The sequence below is a fragment of the Phocoena phocoena genome, chromosome 19 (genome assembly GCF_963924675.1).
Source record: "Phocoena phocoena chromosome 19, mPhoPho1.1, whole genome shotgun sequence".
Lineage (NCBI taxonomy): Eukaryota > Metazoa > Chordata > Mammalia > Artiodactyla > Phocoenidae > Phocoena > Phocoena phocoena.
In genome coordinates this window covers 20,560,608-20,585,715 of record NC_089237.1, presented here as the reverse complement: position 1 = coordinate 20,585,715, position 25,108 = coordinate 20,560,608, and the positions used below count along the sequence as shown (strand labels likewise).

The following is a 25,108-nucleotide window of genomic DNA, read 5'->3' as shown; positions in this document are numbered from 1 at the left end:
GACAACATTCCAGACAAATGAAGTCCAGCTTCTCCTTTAACACTTTGTTTTCTCTTATACATTTTTTTCTAAATGTTAGAAAATTCTTCCTCGTTGACAAAATCTAACTTCTTGTAACTCGAGCCCACTGGTTCTTGCTTTGCCTTCCAGGGTGATGAAAAAATATCAACTCCTCCTTTCCTCATAGTCCCTCAAATAGTTAAAGTTTGCTGTGGCAATCCCAATCTTCATGGTTAACATTCAGAGATTTTACAATTGTTCCTCAAAAGAAAGGATCTTGAATGTTTCAGTTCTCTGGATGAGTGAACGATTTGCTCGTGTCCATTTAAAAATTGAATCCAGGGGCTTCCCTGGTGGTGCAGTGGTTAAGAATCCACCTGCCAACGCAGGGGACTCAGGTTTGAGCCCTGGTCCGGGAAGATCCCACATGCTGCGGAGCAACTAAGCCCCGTGCGCCACAACTACTGAGCCTGCGCCCTAGAGCTGGCGAGCCACAACTACTGAGCCCGCGCACCTAGAGCCCGTGCTCCACAAACAAGAGAAACCACCGCAATGAGAGGCCCGCAAACCGCAATGAAGAGTAGCCCCCGCTCGCCGCAACTAGAGAAAGCCCACGCGCAGCAACAAAGACCCAACGCAGCCAAAAATAAATAAATAAATTTATAAAAAAAAAAAAAATTGAATCCAGACCAAACAACTGAAAGGCAAAGTGGCAGACTATCACTTTCCTTATTTAGACACTAAACTTGGCAGCTTTACCATATCAATTTACTTTGAGATAGATAGGATCCTCTGGGTCTTTTTTTTTTTTTCTGTCTGTTAACACTTATTAGATCACACATCCTCCATTTTGAACTCAGGCAGTTGGTTTCTGGAGCTGTATTTACAAGTTGACACATTTGACCACTTGTTTAACCAGCTGAGATCTGTTTGGATCCTGATTATATCTCTGAAGGCATTCAGAATACCTTCTGGTTTCATATTGTCTATAAATTTGATAAACATCAGTATCCTTAACCATAGCATTTGTAAAAGCATTACACCGGACAGAATCCTGTGCTATGATAGTGACCTTTCTCTGGTGTGTATTATTAAAATGTGTACTCCCGTAGGTGCACTGATAGCTTACGCTTCTTATATGTTTTTATTATGGCACAAAACAAATATACCGATATTTTTCATTGCTGAAAAATGTGTTGCCAAAATCTCAGCATTCCCTCATCTACCCGTCTGGCGTGCCCTTAACAAGAAGGAAATCATGTCAGGATATTGAACCAAATGCCCATTCCTATGATTATCTTTTTTAAAATCGGTTCTAAAATCTTGGTAAGATTACCATCATACCAGCCTGCGCTTTGGGAGAGGTGATGGCTGGGGTGGGAAGACACTTGAAGAGGGAAGAGTAAATGAGAATGCAAGGGAAAACACTGTAGTGCTGCAACACTAAATCCTCGGGCTTCACTACGGACAACTGGTTTCTCCTCCGCCCTTTAGCTTAAAATGGGCTGGTGTAACAAATCTGATGCAGCACAACGGCTTCAGGGGTTTCCCTTGATTTGTGATTTTACCAAGCAAACGAATTCAGTCAAACGATCTGCTTCAAACGTAGGCAGAAACGAAAAAGAAAATCATGAAACAACTCCAATGCCGCAGTGAAGCTGTGACAGGTCAACGATATCCACTCGGAAAGCCCAAGATGGCCGGGCGTGGAGCCGAAGGAGGCTGCCCTAGTGCAACTCCCCCCTTGCCCGGTGCCCTACCGGGGGAAGTCAGGGGCCGCGTCACGCCCCCTCACGTCACCGACTTACGCAATCCCGCTCGCCGGCAAACTTGTCGCAGCGCGCCAGCTCCGCCCCCAGCCCCTCCCTCTGAAGAGCCGGGCGAGCCTCGCCGCAAGTGAAGCATGCTGGGACCAGGTCTCGAGCTTCCCGGCAGCCCCTGCGACGGGCGGGGTACGTCAGGAGCTGGCCGGCGGCGGCTGTTCTCCGTAAGATGGCGGACCGGCGGCGGCAGCGCGCTTCGCAGGACACCGAGGACGAAGAATCTGGTGCTTCCGGCTCAGACAGCGGCGGTTCCCCGGCGCGGGGCGGCGGGAGCTGTAGTGGTAGCGCTGGAGGCGGCGGCAGTGGCTCTCTCCTTTCCCAGCGCGGAGGCCGAGCCGGGGCCCTTCATCTGCGGCGGTTGGAGAGCGGGGGCGCCAAGAGCGCTGAGGAGTCGGAGTGTGTGAGTGCGCGCGGGCGGGGCGGGCGGGCGGGGCGGGCCGGGGGGCGGGCGGGGTGTAGGTGAAGATGGGAGGCTGGGAGTTGACGGTAGATGCTGAGGCGTAACGTGTTCGAGAAGAGAGCTATCCCAGTGCGGTTTGCCTCCGGAGCCCCAAGCGGGGAGGAGCGGTTTGTGGGGGGAGGGCAGAGCTTCTGCGGATGGGTAGTGGATGTTTATTCAGAAATTGGGACTGGAGGTGAATAGACGGGACCTCCCGCGGATGCTGCTTGTTAAAGATGTACCTTTCCTCGTGCCCCTTTCCAACCATTTTGTGTTCAGTTTTCAGCTCTCACCCTCTGGAAATCACAGAACTAACCCATGTCTTTTCCTTTCTTTTAGGAGAGTGAAGATGGCATCGAGGGCGATGGTGAGTAGCATCCTGACAGTTGTTTGCCCATAAACTCAGGTCAGCTGTTTCCAGCAATTGACAGACTGTAAGGATTTGGGGGAGGGTGCCGCAAAGTGGCTCTTTGTAGCATAGAGCTTAAAAGCGTACGTTTTAGCAGTATGATCTTGGGAAAGTCAAAGTCACTCTTTGAACCTGTTTTCAGTCTGGATATGGGGACTGTAATTTTATCTCCCTCATAGGTTGAAGTCAGAATTAAATGAGAACTTTAGCTTGATCCACAACAGGCAGTCAGGAGATGTAATTATAATAACTTGTGTTGAAATTTTTTTCTTTCCATGTTTCTGTTTCCTTTCAGCTGTTCTCTCGGATTATGAAAGTGCAGAAGACTCAGAAGTGAGTGTGATAGTTTCTTTCTCCTATGGTGTAGGTTGGAAAGTGTATTTTAAAAACTGCACACACCTGTGGTTCAAAAGTACCATCACCTACTTGTTACTCCTCTTGTGCGTTCTTCATTTGTGCTTCTGAAAACTATTATAAAGGGTCTTGTTCAGTTATATAGGGAGGGAAGCTTGGTGTGAGCCTCTTCAGGCCACATGTGTTATACTGTTAATAGCTGGCTTTTCACCCTATCTAAAGGAAATAAGGTTCTAAATGAGAGAATGAGAACATTCTGAAGCCCTTTACAGGTTGTTTGACACTCCATTTCATGATGCCTAGGTAGTGAAGCCAGCCAGTTGGATATTTTTTCTGAATATATCTGAAGACCTTAAAAGGGTAGGATTCTGAGTGGTTTGTGTCAGAAGCATTTCTCAGTTTATGGATAAGGTTTTCTGTCTTTAGCAGAAAGCTTCCCTAAGCCAAACGTTTGTGAACTTACTTGTTTTGATTGGATAAACTACTAGAGACGCTATCAGAATGGCTATTTGTTTACTGGAGTTGTTGAACAGAGCCCTGAGATATAAGGAGGAATTGGATTGTGGATCAAAGGTTTATTCTATAAATTTTATAGAACTGTTGCTACATATTAGACTTTCCATTAAGCCCTGGAGATGCAACAGATACAACAAAGTTCCTATCTTTAGGAATCTTACAACTTAATAAGGAAGTCAGACAAACATTGAGGCAATCGTAGGACTTGGTGACAACTGCTAGGGGATAGGGTTAAGTAGGGTGTTAATGGCCGGGTACTGAATCCATCCATCTTAGGCAGTCAGAGGAGAATAAATTGGAGTTAGCCAGGCAAGCCATGTTCTAGACAGAGGGAACAACCGCTACAAAAGCCCAGAGACGGGAGAGAAGATTAAATATTTGGAAACTTGAAAGTAGTTTGGTGTGGCTGGAACATTGTCGGGACAGGATGGATACAAGAAATAAGGGCATATTAGTGAGTAGGGGCCAGATCATGCAGGGATTACTTGTTCCTTCTGTTTATTAAGTGCCTGCTCAGAGCCAGGAGCTGTGCTAGGCACTGGAATAAAAGACAGGCATGGTTCTGCCCTCATGGAATTTAGCAGTACATTCCAGGTCAGAGGGGGAAAATATAGACAGTTAACTAAGTAATTACAATAATGTTTGGTAAATGCCATGTTATTGGAAGCATATGGTGCTTTGGGAGCACATAGCAGGGACAACTAACTGGGTTTAGGGTGTTTGGAAATGTTTACAGGAGCGAATGTTCAAATAGAGACCTGGAGGGTGAGTAGGAGTTAGCCAGGTAGAATTTTCTAAGCAGAGGGAACAGTGTGGAAAGAAGGTCTAGAAGGGATGGACTCCATGGTGAGTTGGAGGATATGAAAGGTTTAGTATGACTGGTGGTAAGGATGAATCTCAGTCCAAATTTTAAAGTACTTTATAAGCCAGGTTGAAAACTATTTGGATTTTATTCTAAGGAAGTAAAAAAGTGTACCAGGGTTTTAAACAAGAGTGTGATACAGGTTATGAATTAGACTTAAATTTTAAAGCAGTGTTTGTCAGATCCAGGGAACACCTACATGAAAAAATCCTACTGAAACAATCTTGCAGAGGGAGGGAAGACTCAGACATTTGTATGTTAACAAGATCCCAGGTTGAGGCACAGTAATATTTTAGAATTATTATTTTTGTAACCGTTATTTTGTGTGCAGTGGGGAGAGTTGATCTGAAGGGAGCAAGATTAGAGACAGCAAAGCTAGTTAAGAAAGCTACTGTGGAAGTCTAGGAAAGTAGTAAGTGTGGCATGGAGTGGAGTGGTGGCAGTGAAAATAGAAGTGGACAGCACTGACAGTTATTTAGGCTATGGAATTGACAGAATGTGGTGATTGATGAGATGATTTATTTTCTTTGAAGTCAATGGTAAAGTTATCTGCAAAGAGTAAAAAGGAGATAAGAGGTTTTGGAGTGAGGAATATTTGCAGTAGTCACTAGAGAACAGAAACATCAGAAAGACTGCCAGGCAGTATGGAGTGTTCAGTGAGGTTTGGTGCTTGTGACTTTATAGGAGTTTACCATTCTGTGTATAAATGAGTTTGGATGTTACTCTTAACAGCAAAGAAAGAAAGGCTGTTGGAGGCTTAAGTGTGGAGGATGCATTGTGGATGAGGCAAGACTGGAGACAGAGCTGTTAAAAGGTTATTAGGATAGTCCAAGGAGCATGATGGTGCCCTAACGAAGGGACATGGCAGTGGCACTAGCAAGACATAGATTTGAGAGAGATTTCGGTGATACTAACAGAACTTCTTGACTGATTGAATGTGGAGCCTGAATTAAGGAGGAGTCAAAGGGATGCCCAGGTTGATGAATGGTGTTATTCACTAAGAAACGGACCACAGTGGGAGGAGATTTCAGGAAGGACAGTGTTGGGCTAAGTTTTGAGATTGAGGAACATGTGGGACTTTGATGTGGCAATATCTAGTATATATTGTCTGAAATTTAAGAGAGAGGTGTAGTTCTGTTCTGTCTGATAGGGTAGTCACCAGCCAAATGGGGCTATTTAAATTAATTAAACTGAAAAGTTCAGCTCCTCAGTTGCAGTAGCTACATTTTAAGTACTCAGTAGCCACATGTGCATAAATAAAAACATTTCCATCATCCCAGAAAGATCTGTTGGACAGCACTTGTCTAGATTAGAGAAGTAGACTTGATATCTTGCCTTTCATTGTAATCTGTTACTTGCTTGAATTTCTTGTTGATTACTAACTGTATATACCTAGATGCTACACTTTAGTCTTGCCTATTTTTAAAATCTTGATCTATCTCTTAGTCTGCAGTTTAGTTTTTCATCCCTTTCTTTTCTTTACAGTGTGTCCATTGAAAAGATTTTGATGGTCACTCATTCATAGTACAACTCAGCATGCTCCCTCTGTCCTTTGTATTTCTTGCAAATTGTCTTTCCATGATATCCTTGGAAAAATACCAGTGTGACCCAGAGCTTTTATCTTGCACCGGACTGACTGGTGAACACCTGATTTTCTTTCCCTTATAAGTCACTTGCTATTTTTGTCTAGATATTCCCAGTCTATTTTCTTTAAGGTCCAATAAATTTATTAGAATTTGTCCTGGAGTTGGTCATTCTGGATCAGTGTTCATAGGTATGAGATGTGCTCTACAGTATGTCATGGAACTTCTATCCCAATATTCTTTTCCTGTCTTAAGTGTTTGACCCTTCTTCTGTAATCCTTTATATCTGTTTCTTCATTTTCTGTTGATTTTTAAATATTTTCTTCCTTTTCACTTTTAATTTCTCATAAAGCATTATTGTTGTGTTTGTGTTGTTTGTGTTCCTTCTAGTTTTAGACTTTGTATTTGAAATGAATTTTTTTTTTCATTTCTAATATCTCCCTTTGAATGAATGAGTTCTTTCATTTCATTTTTGGATTTTTCTAATTCTGACTGATGTTCTTTCATGCCTTATATAATATTAATGTCTTTTTTGCTCATTTTGAAATAGAAGTTACAATTTTGATATGATATGCATGTCTTTTGGGCATGCTTTCATTGTAGGAATGCTATTCTACGTTCTTTTTTTTTCTCATAGCAAGTTTATGTGGGACTTGATCTCTGTATTTTTCCTTTGTTGATTTTAAAAATTAGTTTTCCTGATCTTTTCGAAGGAAGTACGGCTCAGAGTAACTTCTTCTAACTTCATAGAGCTCCCTCTTCAGTTGTTTTTCTGTAGTGTTAAAAAATATATATATGATGGCTTGCTTTCTGAGATTTTCTGCTTTTGTTCCCTTCTCTAACTTGTTTTGGACCTTCTCTTTCCTTCATTCCTTTTATCCCTCTTCTGCTGAGTTTGATTCCCTTCTCAACAGTTTTATCTTCAGTGTGTTACTCTCCTAGAGGGGAGCCCTGGCAGCCAGATTGGTTTTAAGATTTCAGAAGGGTTACACTGCTCTAACCCTTTCAGACCTTCTTACTGCAGGACCCTTAAACACACATTCTATTGGAGACAGTAAAACCCCTTCTGGTTTCAACTGTTATTCTCAGTTTTGCTTTCTATTGACTAGTTCAGGGTTCTTCTGTTTTCAGGTCCATTTAGTGCTCTCTGCTTTTTCCAGCACTGATACCAATCTGATGCATGTCTTCTGGCTGTTGATGCTTTGCTCTTATGTGCTTATATTTTGGGTCCTGGGGGATAGCTTGTAACCTAGTTTTGTTGTAAATGTTATCCAGAGGGTTTTGATCTTGCTCCCATTTCATGTGGAGATTTGAAGAGATCAAAAACTATGCTGCTGCCATTTTCGCAGAATCCTCCAAGAAAATTTTTTAAAGAAATTAGCCTATGAAGGGGAGGCTAGAGAGCTGGTAGCTGGAAAGAAGGCTGTAACGTCAAGAGAGGGTTTGGTGTTGTTTTTTAAGTTGGAGAATAAAGTATGGCTAAAGGTTGAAGAAATCAGTAGAAAGGGAGAGAAAAGGGAGGGGATAGGTAATGCGTGTATTGGTGTCCTTGACTGAGTACATGAGAAGAAATAGGAAACAGACAACAACAATAGGAAACATCTTCCATTGTAATTATAGAGAAGTGGGAAGCAAAGGTATATGGGGAGGAAGCTGGTGCGCCCTTTGTTTTGTTTTCCTTGTGAAGTAGAAGGAAAAACGTAAAGAACGGTTGTTGGTGGAAGGGCAGTGTAGGAATTGTGAGACTAAAGGAAGTTTGAGTAGTTGAGGTTGGAGGTGGCACTGATGGGTGAAGTTGTATGATTTTTTTTTTTTTTTTAACTCCCTTTAGTGATGATCAGAAGTCTGGTTGTAAGCTTAGAAAAAGATAGTTGATCCAGTCTTGGGTACATGGGAGTAGGGGACTTGAGGGAATTACTAGTAGTGATAGAAATGAAAGGGTCACAGAGTTGAGAGAGGAAAGTGAATGTGGGAAAGGACTGATCGGTAGGGAAAAGGTAGAAATGTCAAGGGAGTGGATGACGTAAGAAATTGGAGACTAGAGAGTAAAGGAGTAACTGGGGAAGAACAGGAATAACAGGCGGGTTTTCGTTTTTTTTTTTTTAACAGCTTTATTGAAATATAATTTATGTGCCATTCAACTTACCCCTTTCAAGTGTACAGTTCTATAGTTTTTAGTATATACAGGTATGCGTGACCATTACCACAGTCAGTTTCAGAACATTTTCATCACTTCAAAAGGAAATTCTGGGGACTTCCCTAGTGGTGCAGTGGTTAAGAATCCGTCTACCAATGCAGGGGACATGGGTTTGATCCCTGGTCCGGGAAGATCCCACATGCCACGGAACAGCTAAGCCCGTGTGCCACAACTACTGAGCCTGCGCTCTAGAGCCCGCGAGCCACAACTACTGAGCCTGCGTGCCTCAACTACTGAAGCCCATGCACCTAGAGCCTGTGCTGACCAAGAGAAGCCACCACAATGAGAAGCCTGCACACTGCAATGAAGAGTAGCCCCTGCTCGCCACAAACAGAGAAAGCCCGCGTGCAGCAACAAAGACCCAACGCAGCCAAAAAATAAATTAATTTTAAAAATATATATATGGTCCACATCAAAAAAATCTTTAAAAAAAAAAAAGAAATTCTGTACCCTTTAGCTGTCACTTGCCCCCCACAGTTCCTCCATCCTTATTCGCTCCAGCCCTAAGCAACCACAAATCTACTTTCTGTGTCTAGAGATCTCCCTATTCTGGCCTTCTATATGAATGGAATCATGTATTATATGGCAACATAATATAATATACTGGCTTCTTTCACTTAGCATAATGTTTCCAAGGTTTTCATCCAAGCTGTTAGTTGCGGCATGCAGGGTCTCCGTTGAGGCATGTGGGATTTTTCTTTGCAGTGTGCGGGCTTCTCTCTAGTTGTGGTGTGCAGATTTTCTCTCTAGTTGTGGCATGTGGGCTCCGTAGTTTGTGGCACACAGGCACTCTTGTTGAGGCGCGTGAGCTCAGTAGTTGTGGCGCACCGGCTTAGTTGCCCTGTGGTATGTGGGATCTTAGTTCCCTGACCAGGGATCAAACCCATGTCCCCTGCATTAGAAGGCAGATTTTTTACCACTGGACCACCAGGGAAGTCCCCTGTACTTCATTTCTTTTTATGGCTGAATAATACTACGTTGTATGCATACACCACATTTTGTTTATCCATTCATCCATTGATGGACACTTGAGTTTCTGTTTTTTTGTTATTATGAATAATGCTGCTGTAAACATTAGTGTACAAGTTTTTGTGTGGTTGTATGTTTGCATTTCTCTTGGTTATGTACCTAGGAGTGGAGTTGCTGAGTCATGTGGTAACTGTTTAATTGTTTGAGGAATTGTCAAACTGTTTTCCAGAGCAGCTGCACCATTTTACATTCTCAGCAGCAGTGTATGGGAATTCCAGTTTCTCCACATTCTCAACAGCACTTATTATTGTCTTGATTTTTTGATTCCAGCCATCCTAGTAGGTATGAAACGGTATCTCATTTTGATTTGTATTTCCCTGATGAGTAATGATGTTGAGCATTTTTTCTTGTGTTTATTGGCTATTCGTGTATCTTCCTAGAAGAAGTGGCTATTCAGATACCTTGTCCTTTTTTTAATTGGGTGTTTTTTTTATCATTGAGTTGTAAGAGTTCTTTATATATTCTAGATATAAGTTTCTTATCAGATATATGATTTACAAATACTTTTTCCCATTCTGTGTGTTGTCTTTTCACTTTCTTGATGGTGTAAGGTTTCAGTGTTGATGAAGTCCAATGTATCTGTTTTTTCTTTTGTTGCTTGTGTGTTTGGTGTCATATCAAAGAAGCTTTTGCTGAACCCATGCCAAATGCAAAGTCATGTTTTCTTCTAAGAATTTTATAGTTTTGGCTCTTATATTTTAGGTCTTTGATCCATTTTGAATTAATTTTTGTATAAGGGGTGAGGTAAGAGTCTAACTTCATTCTTTTCCATGTGGCTTTTTTTTTTTTAATAAATTTATTTATATATATATATATATATATATTTTTGGCTGCGTTGGGTCTTTGTTGCTGCACGCGGGCCTAGTTGCGGCGAGTGCAGGCTGCTCTTTGTTGTGGTGCGCGGGCTTCTCATTGTGGTGGCTTCTCTTGTTGCGGAGCACGGGCTCTAGGCGCACGGGCTTCAGTAGTTGTTGCTCATGGGCTCAGTGGTTGTGGCTCGTGGGCTCTAGAGTGCAGGCTCAGTAGTTGTGGCACACGGGCTTAGTTGCTCCAGGGCATGTGGGATCTTCCCGGACCAGGGCTCGAACCCCTGCCCCCTGCATTGGCAGGCAGATGCTTAACCACTGCGCCACCAAGGAAGTCCCCCATGTGGCAGTTTTGATCAAAGTCTGAGGTGTTTAAATTTAAGATTTTTAAAAGTAGATCAGGTTTACTTAAAAAAAAAAGAAAATGTATATAGCAGTTCCAGGTAAGACTGAAGTGTGTATGTGGAAGTGGATGACCAAAGTGGAGGTGAAAACTGTGAGCTCCTTGCCATTGTCTTCAAATTAATGACAAGGTGGACCCAGGCAGAGGCATAGAGGTACAGGTTTCCCCCTTGGTCTGATAGAGCATCCCTGTGAGCTGATATGGCTTAAAGCAAAGAAGCAGTTACCTTAGGACACATCTTGCCAAGGGATGCACAGAGTAAATCGACATAAAGCACGGATGCTCACAGACACAGTTCAAAGCTGTGGTAGCTTGATGCTGAGAGGCTGAGTGTAGTTCCCAGGGCAGGAGCTTGGTGGTGCCACTATTTCTGCTTGGGGTGTGGAGCTGCCAGTATGACAGCTCACTGCAAAACAAAACACTGAGTACAATTTTCACTTTTGCCTTTCTTCTTAAAACAAAAATTATCTTCAAGTTTCTTTCAGTTTGTGAAAACAAGTGCTACTGTAGGTCTTTCATAAAAGTGAAGTGGTGTAATCCGAACTTTTGAGAAGCAGGGTATAGCTAGGTGATAGGAGCCTCAGAGAAACAGCAGTTTAAAATGAGGTGGAGTTGGGATTAGCACATACTAACTGGTATATATAGAATGGATAAACAACAAGATCTTACTGTGTAGCACAGGGAACTATATTCAGGATCCTGTGATAAACCACAATGGAAAAGGATAGGAAAAAGAATGTTTATATATGTATAACTGAGTCACTTTGCTGTGCAGCAGTAATTAGCACATTATAATTCAACTATTCTTCAATAAGTAATAAATTAAAAATAATAAAAATTAAAAAAATTTAAAATGAGGCAGAGGAGTAGATCTAGAAGAGACATTGAGAATGAGGAAGGTACCAGGTCGACCTCTTACTCTGAAATATGTGGGGAATGGAAACATGAGCTAAAACCTTTGCATGAGAATTCTGCCAGGGAAGCAGTTGCTTCAGTAGAGAGCTAGGCTTTAAGGTTGGGAAGGGTGTTCACTGAATGGGACAGTCAAAAGTAGGGGAAAGGGTTTTGATGTCAGCCCATAGCTGAAGAAGCTTGACTCTAGGGTAGCACCTTGGCTTCCATTACACCAGACTTTGATGCTAATTTGGAGTCTCCTCAGCGCTGTGCTATTTGTATCTTTCTGTCCTGCCCTGGAAACAAAATTAGTTTCTCATTTGAAATAAAAGAGTTGCCTCATTTGACATTCCACCACAGACTAAGAGGGGATAGAGCGTAAAACAAAGTTCTCTCATTAATCATGCTGATACTATTTTAAGGTGTTTGAATTCAGTCAGTGTTGGGGCGGGGGTGGGGGGAGTAGTGAATTAAGGTCACATACACACCAAGGAAGACATTTTTTTTTTAAAGATGAAATCTTTATTATTTTTTTAATATTTATTTATTTGCTGCGCCAGGTCTTAGTTGTGGCATGTGGGATCTAGTTCCCTGACCAGGACTCGAACCTGGGCCCCCTGCATTGGGAATGTGGAGTCTTAGCCACTAGACCACCAGGGAGGTCCCCCAAGCAAGATTCTTGCAATTTCTGCTACAGAACCTGCAGGGAACATAGGACCAAGGAAAGAACTGAATGATTACCACCCACCTATTCCCAACTCAAGAGGAGAGAAAACTTCTTGTGATTGAGGAGAAATGGGAAGAATCAAGGGTACTTGGTTGTTAAAAAGCTGTAGGTAAAGGTGTGGTTCTTATAGTGTGGGTGTGGTCAAGCAGTCTCCCTGAACTCTGTGGTTTCATAGCAGTGTCACCTTCCTGGGACTCCTAACCCAAAACACTTAGAGGCCGAAACGCCCTGATGCTGAGCAGGGAATAAAGGGGAAGAGGAATTAACTGACTTGTCTGGGCCAGTCAGCAATCTTAGCCCTATTTGAAAAAAGGTCAAAAACTTAGAACTTAAGAGCTTCTTGTTTCATCAGGAGTCTCAGTGAGTATCTTTGATCAGATTCCTGAGGCCATCCTGGACCTGGAGTCAGGAGAGGGTCTGGTACAGATTGAGTGTCAGACCCAGTAGGAGAATAAGAGACCAGTGTACATGAATATACCAGGGGGGCAGAGGTATATTGATACCCTTACATGTTAACCCAGCAGTGGGGACTAAACTACCTTCCCTTGAATCCATTTCTTTGTGTCCTCATAGGTCTCTAAACCTACCTCCCCTGGCCTATAGCCCTGCCTCCTTAGGTCCAAATCTTGGAATGACAAGGATATGAGAGTAACTTTAGTCTAAAGCCAGCCCCCTTAGCAGGAGCCTTAGCTGCTCCCTTTACCTACCTAGAATTAGCTACACCTCTATCGCCTAACCCTTTCTAGTGGCCCCTATTTAAAGGATGGCCTAAGGGACCCTTCTTTGTATGGGCAGACCTAACACTTCTATGTCACAAGCAGGATTATCCAGTTGTTTTTTTGGTTGGTTGTTTTTTGCAGTATGCAGGCCTCTCACTGTTGCGGCCTCTCCCAGCCACGTGGCTCAGTGGCCATGGCTCATGGGCCCAGCCGCTCCGCGGCATGTGGGATCTTCCCGGACCGGGGCACGAACCCGTGTCCCCTGCATCGGCAGGCGGACTCTCAACCACTGCGCCACCAGGGAAGCCCCTGTTTGTTTGTTTTTTTAATTGAAGTATAATTGATTGGATTATCCAATCTTGCTGTGCTAAGAGAGGGAAGAAAGTGGAGAGGAGAGAGAGCATTTGGGCTTTAATTTTTTTCATTTCTCAGGTGCAGTGATTGTACAAGTCCTTCTAATGTTTTCCAAGTCGTAATTTTATAATTTTATTCTGGACAGAGTTTTTGGCTAAGGGGCTCTCACGCTACAGAAAATTTAGTATTTATATCACAGACATAAAAAATGTAAGCCACTATTTCCCAACTTGAGAGTAATAGTGCCTTGGGAAATCATGGAGTTATTATAAAGGGTTGCAAATTCACTAGCTGTGTTCTCATTATCTGTAGACCAAATCGACATCTCCCACCTTTATGTACTACTATTATTGAATATATATATGAATTAATAAAATATAAATGTATTTAAAAGTATTATTGAATGTATAGCAGTTGTTTGTCATTACATGTTTTCTCAATTTGTGGATACTATACTAAGCTATTGTCTCATGGGGGATCCATGAAAATTTTAGATCCTAAAAAGGGGTTCATATAATCTAAAAGGTTGGGAGTCTCTGTTCTAAGCCATTTTGAGATGAGAGAATTAACAGCTTGAGTTAGAGTGTAGTTATTAGGCACTGCATGTTTAAAGAGACGATTCATTGAGAGGGAGAGAAATTATCAACAAAGATATAGCTCCTTCTGTATGCTAGACACTTAAAGCCTCCCATCCATATCCCCTGGGCTTCTTCCCCAGAGGCTGCCACTGTTTTTGGTTTTTGGGTTTTTTTCTCCCAGTTTTATTAAGGTATAATTGACATATAGCACTGTGTAAGTTGAAGGTGTACAGCATGATTTGACGTCATGAATGATTATCACAGTAAGCTTAGTGAATGAAAGAGGCTGCTGCTGTTAACAGACCCTTGCATTTCTTCCTGGAAAACTTACAGGAATCTATATAAACATATATATATTTTTGGCCACACTGCACGGCTTGTGGGATCTCAGTTCCCTGACCAGGGATTGAACCCAGGCCCTTGGCAGTGAAAGCATGAGCATGGAGTCCTAACCACTGGACCGCCGGGGAATTCCCTGTATATATATATTTTTAATGTGCTTTTAATTTTTTTAACAATGTTTCTGTCCTCTAGAAATTTTAGTAAGAATATTGATGTGTTTGCTTTTAATTCGTTAGAAAATGTTTTCCTAAAGAATGGAAAATTTTTTTTAAAAATGGAAAATTTTAAAATACACCATTCAGATCTTATCTCCACAGCTGACAGGGAAACTTTTTTCAGGGTGATGAAGGGGAGTACAGTGAAGAGGAAAACTCCAAAGTGGAGCTGAAATCAGAAGCCAATGATGCTGCTAATTCTTCAGCAAAAGACGAGAAGGGGGAAGAAAAGCCTGATACCAAAGGCACTGTGACTGGAGAGAGGCAAAGTGGGGATGGACAGGTTAGTACCCACCAAAGGCCTCCATTTGGGTTCTGGAATAGGAGGTCTTAACTTTGGAGTGAGTAAGGAGTCCTTTATCTGTCCGATAGGAGAGCACAGAGCCTGTGGAGAACAAAGTTGGTAAAAATGGCCCTAAGCATTTGGATGATGATGAAGATCGGAAGAACCCAGCATACATACCCCGGAAAGGGCTCTTTTTTGAGCATGATCTTCGAGGGCAGACTCAGGAGGAGGAAGTCAGGTAACAGCCACTTGCCACTGCTCTGTAGTATGTTAGTATGTATTTAGTGCTTACTATTGAAATATATGCCAGGCACTTTGCTGAGTATTTTACTTGTATTATCTCATTTACCGTTCACAACATTTTAAGGTAAGTACTGTGATTGTACAAGAGGGATCCTCTTGTACAAATGAGGAAAGTAAGGCTTAGAATATTTAGTAACTCTTGGTGGAGGAGCTGGGATCCAGAGCCACACATCCACTGCCTTCTTTAATCTGAGGCTCAAAACCTCTGGGATTTGAAATACTTGCATATGTGGCCTTATAGGAGAGAGATGTTTCCAGAGTGCTGAGTAGTTTGAAGTGAAGTCTCTCCTCATTTCCATTCCTGTTACATTTGAGCCCAGCAGGCCCTGAGGTGCTGTGATTCACTCTTGCTTTTGGAAGGCCTGTTTTGTATAGCCTGTCGGGAAAAATGGAGAGAATACCCGAGTTCCTACTGTTTCCCTGCCCAATGCTGTTTATTTCATGAACATCTTTTTTTTTTTTTTGCGGTATGCGGGCCTGTCACTGTTGTGGCCTCTCCCGTTGCGGAGCACAGGGTCCGGACGCGCAGGCTCAGCGGTCATGGCTCACGGGCCCAGCCGCTCCGCGGCATGTGGGATCTTCCCGGACAGGGGCACGAACCCGTGTCCCCTGCATCGGCAGGCAGACTCTCAACCACTGTGCCGCCAGGGAAGCCCCATGAACATCTTTACTTGGCAGAATCTGCCAACCTAAGACACTTTTCCCTGGTTTCAACCAGACCCAAGGGACGTCAACGAAAGCTGTGGAAGGATGAGGGTCGCTGGGAGCATGACAAGTTTCGGGAAGATGAACAGGCTCCAAAGTCCCGACAGGAGCTCATTGCTCTTTATGGCTATGATATCCGCTCAGCTCACAATCCTGATGACATCAAACCCCGAAGAATTCGGAAACCCAGGTGAGGAAATTTTGGAGCCCACACTATTGATATTTACAGGAGAAAAGCTCTGCTTTTTTTTTTTTTTCTTTTTTTTTTTCGCGGTACGTGGGCCTCTCACTGTTGTGGCCTCTCCCATTGCGGAGCACACGCTCCGGAAGCGCAGGCTCAGCGGCCATGGCTCACGGGCCCAGCCGTTTCACGGCATGTGGGATCTTCCCGGACTGGGGCACGAACTTGTGTCCCCTGCATCGGCAGGCGGACTCTCAACCACTGCGCCACCAGGGAAGCCCAGATCTCTGCTTTTTAAAACGCTATTCTGGGGGCTTCCCTGGTGGCGCAGTGGTTAAGAATCTGCCTGCCAGTGCAGGGGACACGGGTTCGCAGCCCTGGTCTGGGAAGATCCCACATGCTGCGGAGCAACTGGGCCCGTGAGCCACAGTTACTGAGCCTGCGCGTCTGGAGCCTGTGCTCTGCAACAAGAGAGACGGCGATAGTGAGAGGCCTGCGCACCGCGATGAAGAGTGGCCCCCACTTGCCACAACTAGAGAAAGCCCTCGCACAGAAACGAAGACCCAACACAGCCATAAATAAAGCAAACTGTCAACAAGTAAAAATAAATAAACACTATTATAAAAAAAAAACAAAAACATGCTATTCTGGCCCATAATTGGGTGAGGAATATAGGAAGTCTCCCTGACCCTCAGTTTATGTCTCTAGTGGTCCCTTTTGTTATTTCTCTGTTCCATTTGTTCAGGTTTGGGAGTCCTCCACAAAGAGATCCAAACTGGATTGGGGAGCGGCCAAATAAGTCCCATCGCCACCAGGGTCCTGGGGGCACCTTACCACCAAGGACATTTATCAACAGGAATGCTGTAGGTACTGGCCGCATGTCTGCTGCCAGGAATTACTCTCGATCTGGAGGCTTCAAGGAAGGTTGTGCTGGTTTTAGGCCTGTGGAAGCTGGCGGGCAGCATGCTGGCAGGTCTGGTGAGACTGTTAAACATGAGACCAGTTACCGGTCACGGCGCCTGGAGCAGACTCCAGTAAGGGATCCATCTCCAGAAGCAGATGCTCAAGTGCTTGGCAGTCCTGAGAAGGAAGAGGCAGCCCCAGAGATACCAAATCCTGCTCCTGACACTGCACCACCAGCTCCTGACAGACCTATTGAGAAGAAATCCTATTCCCGGGCAAGAAGAACCAGGGTCAAAGCTGGAGATGCAGTCAAGGTTGCAGAGGAGGTGCCCCCTCCACCTGAAGGGCTGACCCCAGCACCTCCAGTCCCAGAAACTACGCCTCCTCCGCCTGCTAAGACTGGGAACTGGGAGGCTCCAGTGGATTCTACTACAGGTGGACTTGAACAAGATGTGGCACAACTAAATATAACAGAACAGAATTGGAGCCCAGGGCAGCCTTCATTCCTGCAACCACGTGAGCTTCGGGGTAGGTACCTTAGGGATAGTGACTCGCTTTTTCCCCTTTGTATCATTGGACTTAGGCGCATGGGACTTACGTCTCTCAGGGATGTGGTGTCTGACAGTATCTTCATTAACTGCAAGAAACAGATGGATTCATAGGTAGATTCATTCAGAAACCTCAGAGCAGTTTTATCTACTGCACAAGACTACCCCACTGCTTTGCTGACTATTAACTGTTCAGTCATCAATACTGAGCTCCTGAGTACAGAATCCGTTACCAGTCGCTGTAGAAAAAGTGGAAGAAGGCAGTGTTCTTATTATTTGAACTAATGGTTAAATGTTTCAAGGCAGAAACTGCATTTGAATTTGGATGAGTATCTCCTAATCTTTTTGAAAGGAAAGCCTCTAATTTCCTCAGTCTTCTAGAGCCAGGCTGCCCAGTAGAACTTTCTGTACTGATGGTGCTTTTGAATACTTGTAATATGGCTAGAGTGACTGAGAAACTGAAGTTTTAATTAATTGAAATTTAAATAACCACATGTGGCTAGTGGATATCCTGTTGGACAACATAGTGCTAGTGACTAGGACCTATCTACCACCCCTCTCCCCAATCCTATTTTTCTTCCTCCAGTCAGATAGATTAGAGGATCTTTTCCTTAGTTTCTGAAATCTAAATCGAACTCAAAGATTGGAAATCCTCATTTGGACTGGCAATTTCTGCATTCTTATCTGGTGTGCGTAATTTTTGAACACCGAAAACCAGGGTAGCCTAAACTGGACCTGGAGTTGATCTTTGGATAGAGGAGTACACTCTCCTACCAATGCCTTATTACCATTGGAAGACAGTCTCTAGAACATTCCCTTTTGTCCTGAGTCATCTTCTGCCAGAGGGGAATCTCTTCCTATACTTCTAGCCCAGACCTCTGTGGCCAGGAATAATCAGGTAGATTTAGAACATCCTCCCCTCTCTAGTTGTTGCTCAGAGACTTCAGGGCTGAGATTTATCAAGATGTTTGATAATGTAATATGCTAATTATAACCTCCCAGGGATTCTGTTCAGGGAAATACTTGATGGGAAAATTTTGAACTTGCATTTTCTGAATTGCGTTACTGAAGTAATTTTTTTTTCATGTTCAGAGGTTTTATTGCTGTATTAAGGTGGCAGGCAATGGGGGCAAATTTCCAAATGCTGGAGTTGACAGGAAGCAGAGATAGTTTAAAAGGAATTTTGTTAGTTTAAAGGAAGAAAGCCATTCCCCATGTTGGGATTCTTCAGCCTGTCACTTTCTTGATGGTATCTTGAGTCCCGTTCACATGTCTGCTCTGCAGCAGTGACTTTTTTGGTGTATTACAGGTATGCCCAACCACATACACATGGGAGCAGGACCTCCACCTCAGTTTAACCGGATGGAAGAAATGGTACAGAAGGGGGAAAGGGGCACATGTAGGGGGTTGCATGTCACAGCTCATTCACTGTTTAAACTAAGTCAGTTTTCGCATGTTTCCCTTTTAATTTGGGTCTCCCGAAATGTAGGGTACAGGGTTTGGGTTTAGATCTTGATGCTTTTTCATTGGTTTTTCAATTCTTTTTGCAAATACTTTTTTTTTAACACTGCCATGTACCAAGTAAGTGTTTTGCAGTACCTAAAGGAGGGTGGGACATGATACGAGAGTCAGCCTTTTGGAAGTCTTCTTGCTCAGACCTCTTTCTTTATTTCAGGGTGTCCAGGGTGGGCGAGCCAAACGCTATTCATCTCAACGGCAAAGACCTGTGCCGGAGCCGCCTGCCCCTCCTGTGCACATCAGTATCATGGAGGGACATTACTATGATCCATGTGAGTTTATTTTTATTGTTGGAGTATCTTTCTTGGCAGGGTGAAGTGAACTAAGAGACCAGCCTCCTGCCTCCTGAATTTCCCTTCTGACCTCTCCTTGTGGTTAACACATTCTCTGGTTGCTGTTTTCTTCACATGGAAATGAGAACATCTTTTCAAAGGGCTTGGGGGTCAAGGAGACTTGTCCATGTGATGTGAAGAGTGAGGGTTTATGAGAGTCCCAATGTGATATCTTACAGTGCAGTTCCAGGGACCAATCTATACCCATGGTGACAGCCCTGCCCCACTGCCTCCTCAGGGCATGATTGTGCAGCCAGAAATGCACCTTCCCCACCCAGGTAAGCTTTGCGCCTCTGCTTGTATGCTTCCAGTACGTGAGGATATGTGTTGGGGGCTTCACAAACCCCATCCTCTTGAGCTCTGTGCTGCTTGCTAATGAAGCTGGCCACTTCGGCTGCTTGGGCAACAAACTCCTCTTGGGTCCATCCTGAGGACTTCCATCCTGAGCAGTTTGTGGTGAGCAGTTCAGCCAGGCCATCCCATGGAAATGGTGTTACCTTTTATTTCAGTTTTTGTTTTCTTATTGTCCAGGTTTACATCCCCACCAGACACCGGCACCTCTGCCCAATCCAGGCCTCTATCCCCCACCAGTGTCCATGGCTCCAGGACAGCCACCACCTCAGCAGTTGCTTGCTCCTACCTACTTTTCTGCTCCAGGCGTCATGAACTTTGGTAATCCCAGTTACCCTTATGCTCCAGGGGCACTGCCTCCCCCCCCACCGCCTCATCTATATCCTAACACACAGGTGAGATGGCTAATGAGATTTTCCTAAGTACACATCCTTTAAATCAGACAGGAATATAGTATGAGGAGAATGCTCAAGGAATTGGAGAGAACATTTCAATGCCACTGATTTGCATGTGGTGTCAGGACGCCTCTTGGTGGTCAGGAGCTAGAAATGCAGCTTATGTGATGCCCATCATCTGTTTATTCTCTTCCGTTTCTTCAGTGGTGTTTCATTCAAGTATTTTAGTATGTCTTAGGTGCGCATGCCTGCTGTTTATTCAGCTGCATAATGAAGTTGTATTCTACTTACGAGCCCTACCACTCCCTGTACTGTTTAACTCCCAGAAGGTTGACACCATGTGGTATCTGGAGTGTCACCACTGAGCTCAGTTTCTTCCATTTGTCAGCTGATGGTAGGAATTAGAGAAAGCTGGGTAGTACTTTGAAGAAGTAAGAACCCTATTAGGACATATTAAGGCAGAAATGAATAATTATTTTAAAGGGGGGCAGCTTAGAGATTTAAAAAATTATAAATTCCTCAATGCTCTTATTTTTGTGCCTGAATAATGTTTCCTGTTTATCATAGTTTGGATGAATTAATTCCTTTTTCTTCTCCTTGCTTATTGGGGTCCCAGGCCCCATCGCAGGTATATGGAGGAGTGACCTACTATAACCCCGCCCAGCAGCAGGTGCAGCCAAAGCCCTCCCCACCCCGGAGGACTCCCCAGCCAGTCACCATCAAGCCCCCACCACCTGAGGTATGAGAGCTCCTAGGGAAGGAGCTCTAAACAAGGGATGTTTAGGGCACATCCGACCTCAGTGGGCTTTCCTTTTCTTCAGATTTCCCTCCTTTTCTGGGTGTGTTTCTATGGAAAATGGTCTTTTTTTTTTTTTTTTTTTTTTAATAATAATGACCTGATAACAAATTCCAACTTTATTTCAGGTTGTAAGCAGGGGTTCCAGTTAATATGAATTTCTGAATATTTTAAATCTAACATCGTATAAAAGTAAGTGTACAACTTACTATGACTCAGAACATTCTTAAAACTAATGCTTACTTGCTTAACAGTCACCTAATTAGTGCTCCAAGTCGTAATCATGGGATATCTCAGGGGGAGGCTTAGAGGAGTCCCAGAATTTGCCAGTTTCTTTGTTTTATGAATGCACTGAGCAGGGTTGAGTAAAAACCACTGTTAATTTGGTAGCATTTTATTTGGGAAGCTGGAAGGAAAAAATGCAGGAGGGCATTCCTTATTAAGGAAAAGGGAAATCTAAATTTGAGGTGTTACAGCAGAGCTAATTCTAAAGGTCGCGAAGGAGAAAGACCATGGGGGTTTTGTTGTTTTGTTTTGTTTTAGGGATATTACTTTAATATACATTATTTAGAAATGTGGCTTTTTGGAAATAGCTTATAAATACCCAAAAGGTCCACTAACACTTTGGTGGTTCTTCCCTTTTTCTCACCCCTGTCAGGACAGCAGAGGTGAGAACCCAGGATAGAAAACAACTGGCTGTCTACTACCAGGAGGGCTTCGAAGATATAGGATGGCTCCTACCAGCAAGCAGCTGAATGGGGGGAACCCCTGCCTTCCTCTGAGGATAGGCTCTGTTGGAGAAAGGGAGAAGCAAGTGGACTTCCTCCCGTTTTCAGTCTTTCTTTGAGTTGGCTGTGCTCAGAGGAGCAGAGATCCAGACAGCCCAGGCTTCTGAGTCTACATCTAGGAGCCCACATCTTCTGCTCTTCTTCACTTTCTCCTGGGAAATTCAAGCATCTGCTGCTCCCAGGGAAGCTCCATCCTGTTTTGTTTTCTAAGATGTTCGTTTTTAAAGCCTGGCTTGCTATTCTTAAATTAATATTCCTTTAACACCCCCCCCCCCCCCCCGCCCCCTTCTCTTTCTCTGCCTTTAAATGAAACAAGTTCATTCTCTGGTTTGCTAGCTTCTCTGGGTTCCCTTTTGGCTCTTCCCTGCATCCCAGATAATTGAGACCTTACCAGCCAGTCTTCCCCCACCAAGTCTACAAAGAGCTGGCCTTTCATTTTTGGTTGGCCTTTGTTATTGTATACTTGGACTCTCTTAACTCTTCTAACTCTATGGAAACATAGCTGTCTGCACAGAGTGTCCCATTGTGGAGAAGATCTCAAAGTGTGTGGTAGGAGTCCTTCTTCTTGACTTCGGTTTTTAGAATTCTGGGCCTTCATCAGTCTCTGTACTCTGGTAGACTTCACTTCTCTACTAAGGGCAAAGTCTCAACAGTGGAGAGAGATGGCAAACTAGATGCTTTAGTGAGAAAGGGAGGGTGGAGTGAGACCCTTTGCACCTTAGGGGTGTGTATTCACACAGTCCTCAGGGCTCAGTCTTTGAGGTAAGTGGAATTAGAGGGCTCTGCTTTTCTTTACATCCTTTCTACCACACCCCTTCCAGTTGCTATGGACCAATGCATCTCTCTAGAGGCAGATATTACCCAGCCAGCGGTCTTCCCTGTCCTTTGCAATTGCTCTTCTCCGTGTCTTTCCTGCTACAAGTGTTTTAGATGTTACTACCTTGTTTTCCCTAAGTTTTATTACTCCTGTCCTTGCAGACAGAGGGTACCACACCTGGGCCTAAAGCCTAAGGACGCCAGTCACTTTTCAGGGCAAGGGCTCCTCCCTCCTTTCCTTCTTATCTACGGCGCTGAACCACTCCCCTGCTGCCTCTTTGGAAGAGATTCCTGTTACTGCAGCACTTGTGACTGCCAGGGGTAACTTGGCCATTGTCCCTGTCCTTCTACAGAACCTGAGGGAGAAGGTGGCAGCTGTGTCTCTCCCCAAGTAATGTCACTAATTCTGTTCCTTCTCTTCAGCAGCTGGCTTAACCACTCTGAGTCACAGGGGTGGGAGGGGAAAGAGGCACTCAAGCTGTAACCCCCAAGGAGGAAACAACTAAGAGATTGTTCCAGGAGTGGCTGATGGTTGTGCCTTTTGTAGGCTGTTCCCTTTGCCTTAAACCTGAAGATGTCTCCTCAAGCCAGTGGGCCACATGCCCAGATTCCCAGACCTTAAGACACTGTGACAGTTGTCTCTGTTGGTCCACTGTGTTTTGTTGCAAGAGTTTCTCCATGTGTATTGTTCTTGTTTGTTACTGTTTTAAAGGGTGCACATATGTGATTGGCATTGTGACTTGGAGAAAATAAAATTTAGACATGTAAACTTGGCTCCTTTGCCAGTGTTTTGCATAAGTCTTGATTTGGGAGGAAGGGAAGGGGACCCCCTGATTCCCTAGAGTCGCAGTCCCAGCTTGAGCCAACTCAGAATTGTGAAATGGAAGCCCAGAGAGGTGAAGACCCGCCCCATGAGGCCACAGATGACTGTACTCCCTATTAATTTTCTTAACCCCATTGCCGCATAGACACCAGGATATGCAGTCTCTTAGATTGGAAGTGCAAGGGACAGAAAATCTAGTGAGATGTTGCTTACCTACGTGAACAGCTAGTAACCCTCATGCCTGCCTTTGTGCTTGGCAAGTAAGTTTCCCAGGGTGATGCCCCACATATCAATACAACTGTACCAGGTCTTGGATGAGGGGAAGGTGCAAATAGCTAGCTGTCCTCTTGAAAAGGAAAACTTGCGCTGGCACTGAAGTATCAAGGACCACAGTGTAAGAGAGAGGCTCCTATCAGTACAAGTAAAGAAGAGGGGCAATTGAAAGACCAGCTCTGGCTCACACTCCCAGTTACCTAGGCCACTTGGTAGCTAGCTTTGAGTTGACTATTTCCTCCTGCAGATCCTCCAGATCCTGGGTGGTGTGGAAGTTTACTACAAAGGCTATCCCTGGTGTGGGGAAGCAGTTGAGTTCAGTGTGGAGCTGGCAGCATCTGTCCTTGGGTCCCACAAGTCTTTGTACACTGGGGGCATGGGCATCATGGTGCATCTTAAAATGACAGTTGGGACTCCCTTCTATACCCTTTGGTGCTGCTGCCACAGCCAGAGAACCATTGACTCTTCTGACCCTCAGCCCTAATTCCTCTTTGATTCATGTCAGTTTACTTACCTTCTCCCCTGCAGAGTGATGGGTAACTATGGGCCTGATCTCTTGGGGTCATCCAAAGGATGCCAGCCAGCCTTGGGGGTGCGTTGCTGGCAGGAGGAATGAGTATGATATTTCCCCCTCACCCCTGCCTCTTGATTCTCCAGTCCTGCAGTTAGATCCCATTGCTCTCTCTGTTGCCCTGGTAACCAGCTCAGCAAGAAGAAACTCAAGCTCAGCAAAGCCCCCAGGTTCTCTGCCCTCCCGGGCTGCCTCTCAGTGGGCAGAAAGAAGGCGAGTGTTAAGGGGCAGTCGGATCAGCCTTAGGTAGCCCTGCCCTATCCCCTTCCAGAAGTCCATGGGCTGGGCTCTCAACAGTTTTTTGGCTCCGTCTCCTCACAGGTGTTAATCATACCACCCTCTCTCCCTCTATTTCTTCATGGAGTGTAGATGCCCTGCCAACAATCCTCCCCGCAAGGTCGGCGCACAGGCCTTATGGGAGACTCAGAAGAGCCAAGGACTTAGAACCCCCGAGTTGTCTCCCAGCATCTGCAGCCCACTTAGGTTGGGTTGTCCCTCTAGGGCAGTGATTTTCAACCCTCGCTATATGAATCACTTGGGGATCTTTTAAAAAATACCATAAACCTTGGCCCTACCTCAGAGATCTGATTTAATTGATTTGAGGTGTGGCCTGGGGAACAGTATTTTTGAAAAGTTCCCTGGATTACAGTGTGCAATTGGTGTGAGAACCACTGCTGTTCTAGGAGGACCATAACTGGATGCTGGTTTTCCTCTCTGATTCAAGGTCTTGAACTTAGTCTATGCCTGACATCCTTGAGTAGTTGGAGTGTGCTGAGGTCCTGTTTCCCCACACTCCGGTTTCCAGAAGTCTCTTTGACCCTTTTATTTGCAGCCCCTACACCCTCCACACTGCCCAATTCTTCCCCCTTCCTAGCCGACAATCCCAGATCCTGCCCAGAGAGGACGTTACCAAGGCAACCAGTTTAATCTGGTAACTGTGGCATGTGCTGGGAGTGGAGCCCTCCCCTCTTCTTACTTGGTTCATAAAATGCCTGGGGAGCTCCAAGCCACTCCAGCCAGTTTCCCCTCTTAACCCCAGGGATATTAGGGTATCCAATAAAGTGGGTCCAGGAAACTGATACTTTGATATTTATTCTAGCTTCTTAGCCAAAATTGTGCTCTCTTTTTTTTTTTACTGTTTTTGCAAATCCACAAACAGATGGATGTGCAAAGCTTTATTTCTGTGAACACATGCTCCTGTACACGTAGGACCAGATAAGCACACACAGTGACACATGTGTAATACACACCCTATTCAGTTCTACCACC

At 44.4% G+C, this 25,108-nt stretch overlaps 1 protein-coding gene across 1 annotated transcript; it reads left to right on the top strand.

Annotated features, from left to right (window-relative positions):
- Positions 1-1,962: 1,962 nt before the first annotated feature.
- Positions 1,963-22,941, top strand: CASC3 (CASC3 exon junction complex subunit). Its single transcript, XM_065897052.1, has 14 exons — positions 1,963-2,223; positions 2,602-2,629; positions 2,967-3,004; positions 14,375-14,533; positions 14,623-14,774; positions 15,558-15,734; positions 16,471-17,156; positions 18,486-18,550; positions 18,852-18,966; positions 19,206-19,304; positions 19,558-19,772; positions 20,389-20,511; positions 20,697-20,760; positions 21,227-22,941. Exons 1-13 carry the CDS (start codon positions 1,993-1,995, stop codon positions 20,718-20,720), a joined length of 2,112 nt encoding a protein of 703 aa, XP_065753124.1. The 5' UTR covers positions 1,963-1,992; the 3' UTR covers positions 20,721-20,760; positions 21,227-22,941.
- Positions 22,942-25,108: the final 2,167 nt, after the last annotated feature.

What these genes read in the sequence shown, in the direction of transcription:
- CASC3 (XM_065897052.1), top strand. Translation starts at nt 1,993, where the DNA reads ATGGCGGACCGGCGGCGGCAGCGCGCTTCGCAGGACACCGAGGACGAA. An exon ending in GGCAAAGTGGGGATGGACAG is followed by an intron (nt 14,534 to 14,622) that starts GTTAGTACCCAC and finishes TCTGTCCGATAG; the next exon opens with GAGAGCACAGAGCCTGTGGA. An exon ending in ATCTATATCCTAACACACAG is followed by an intron (nt 19,773 to 20,388) that starts GTGAGATGGCTA and finishes TTGGGGTCCCAG; the next exon opens with GCCCCATCGCAGGTATATGG.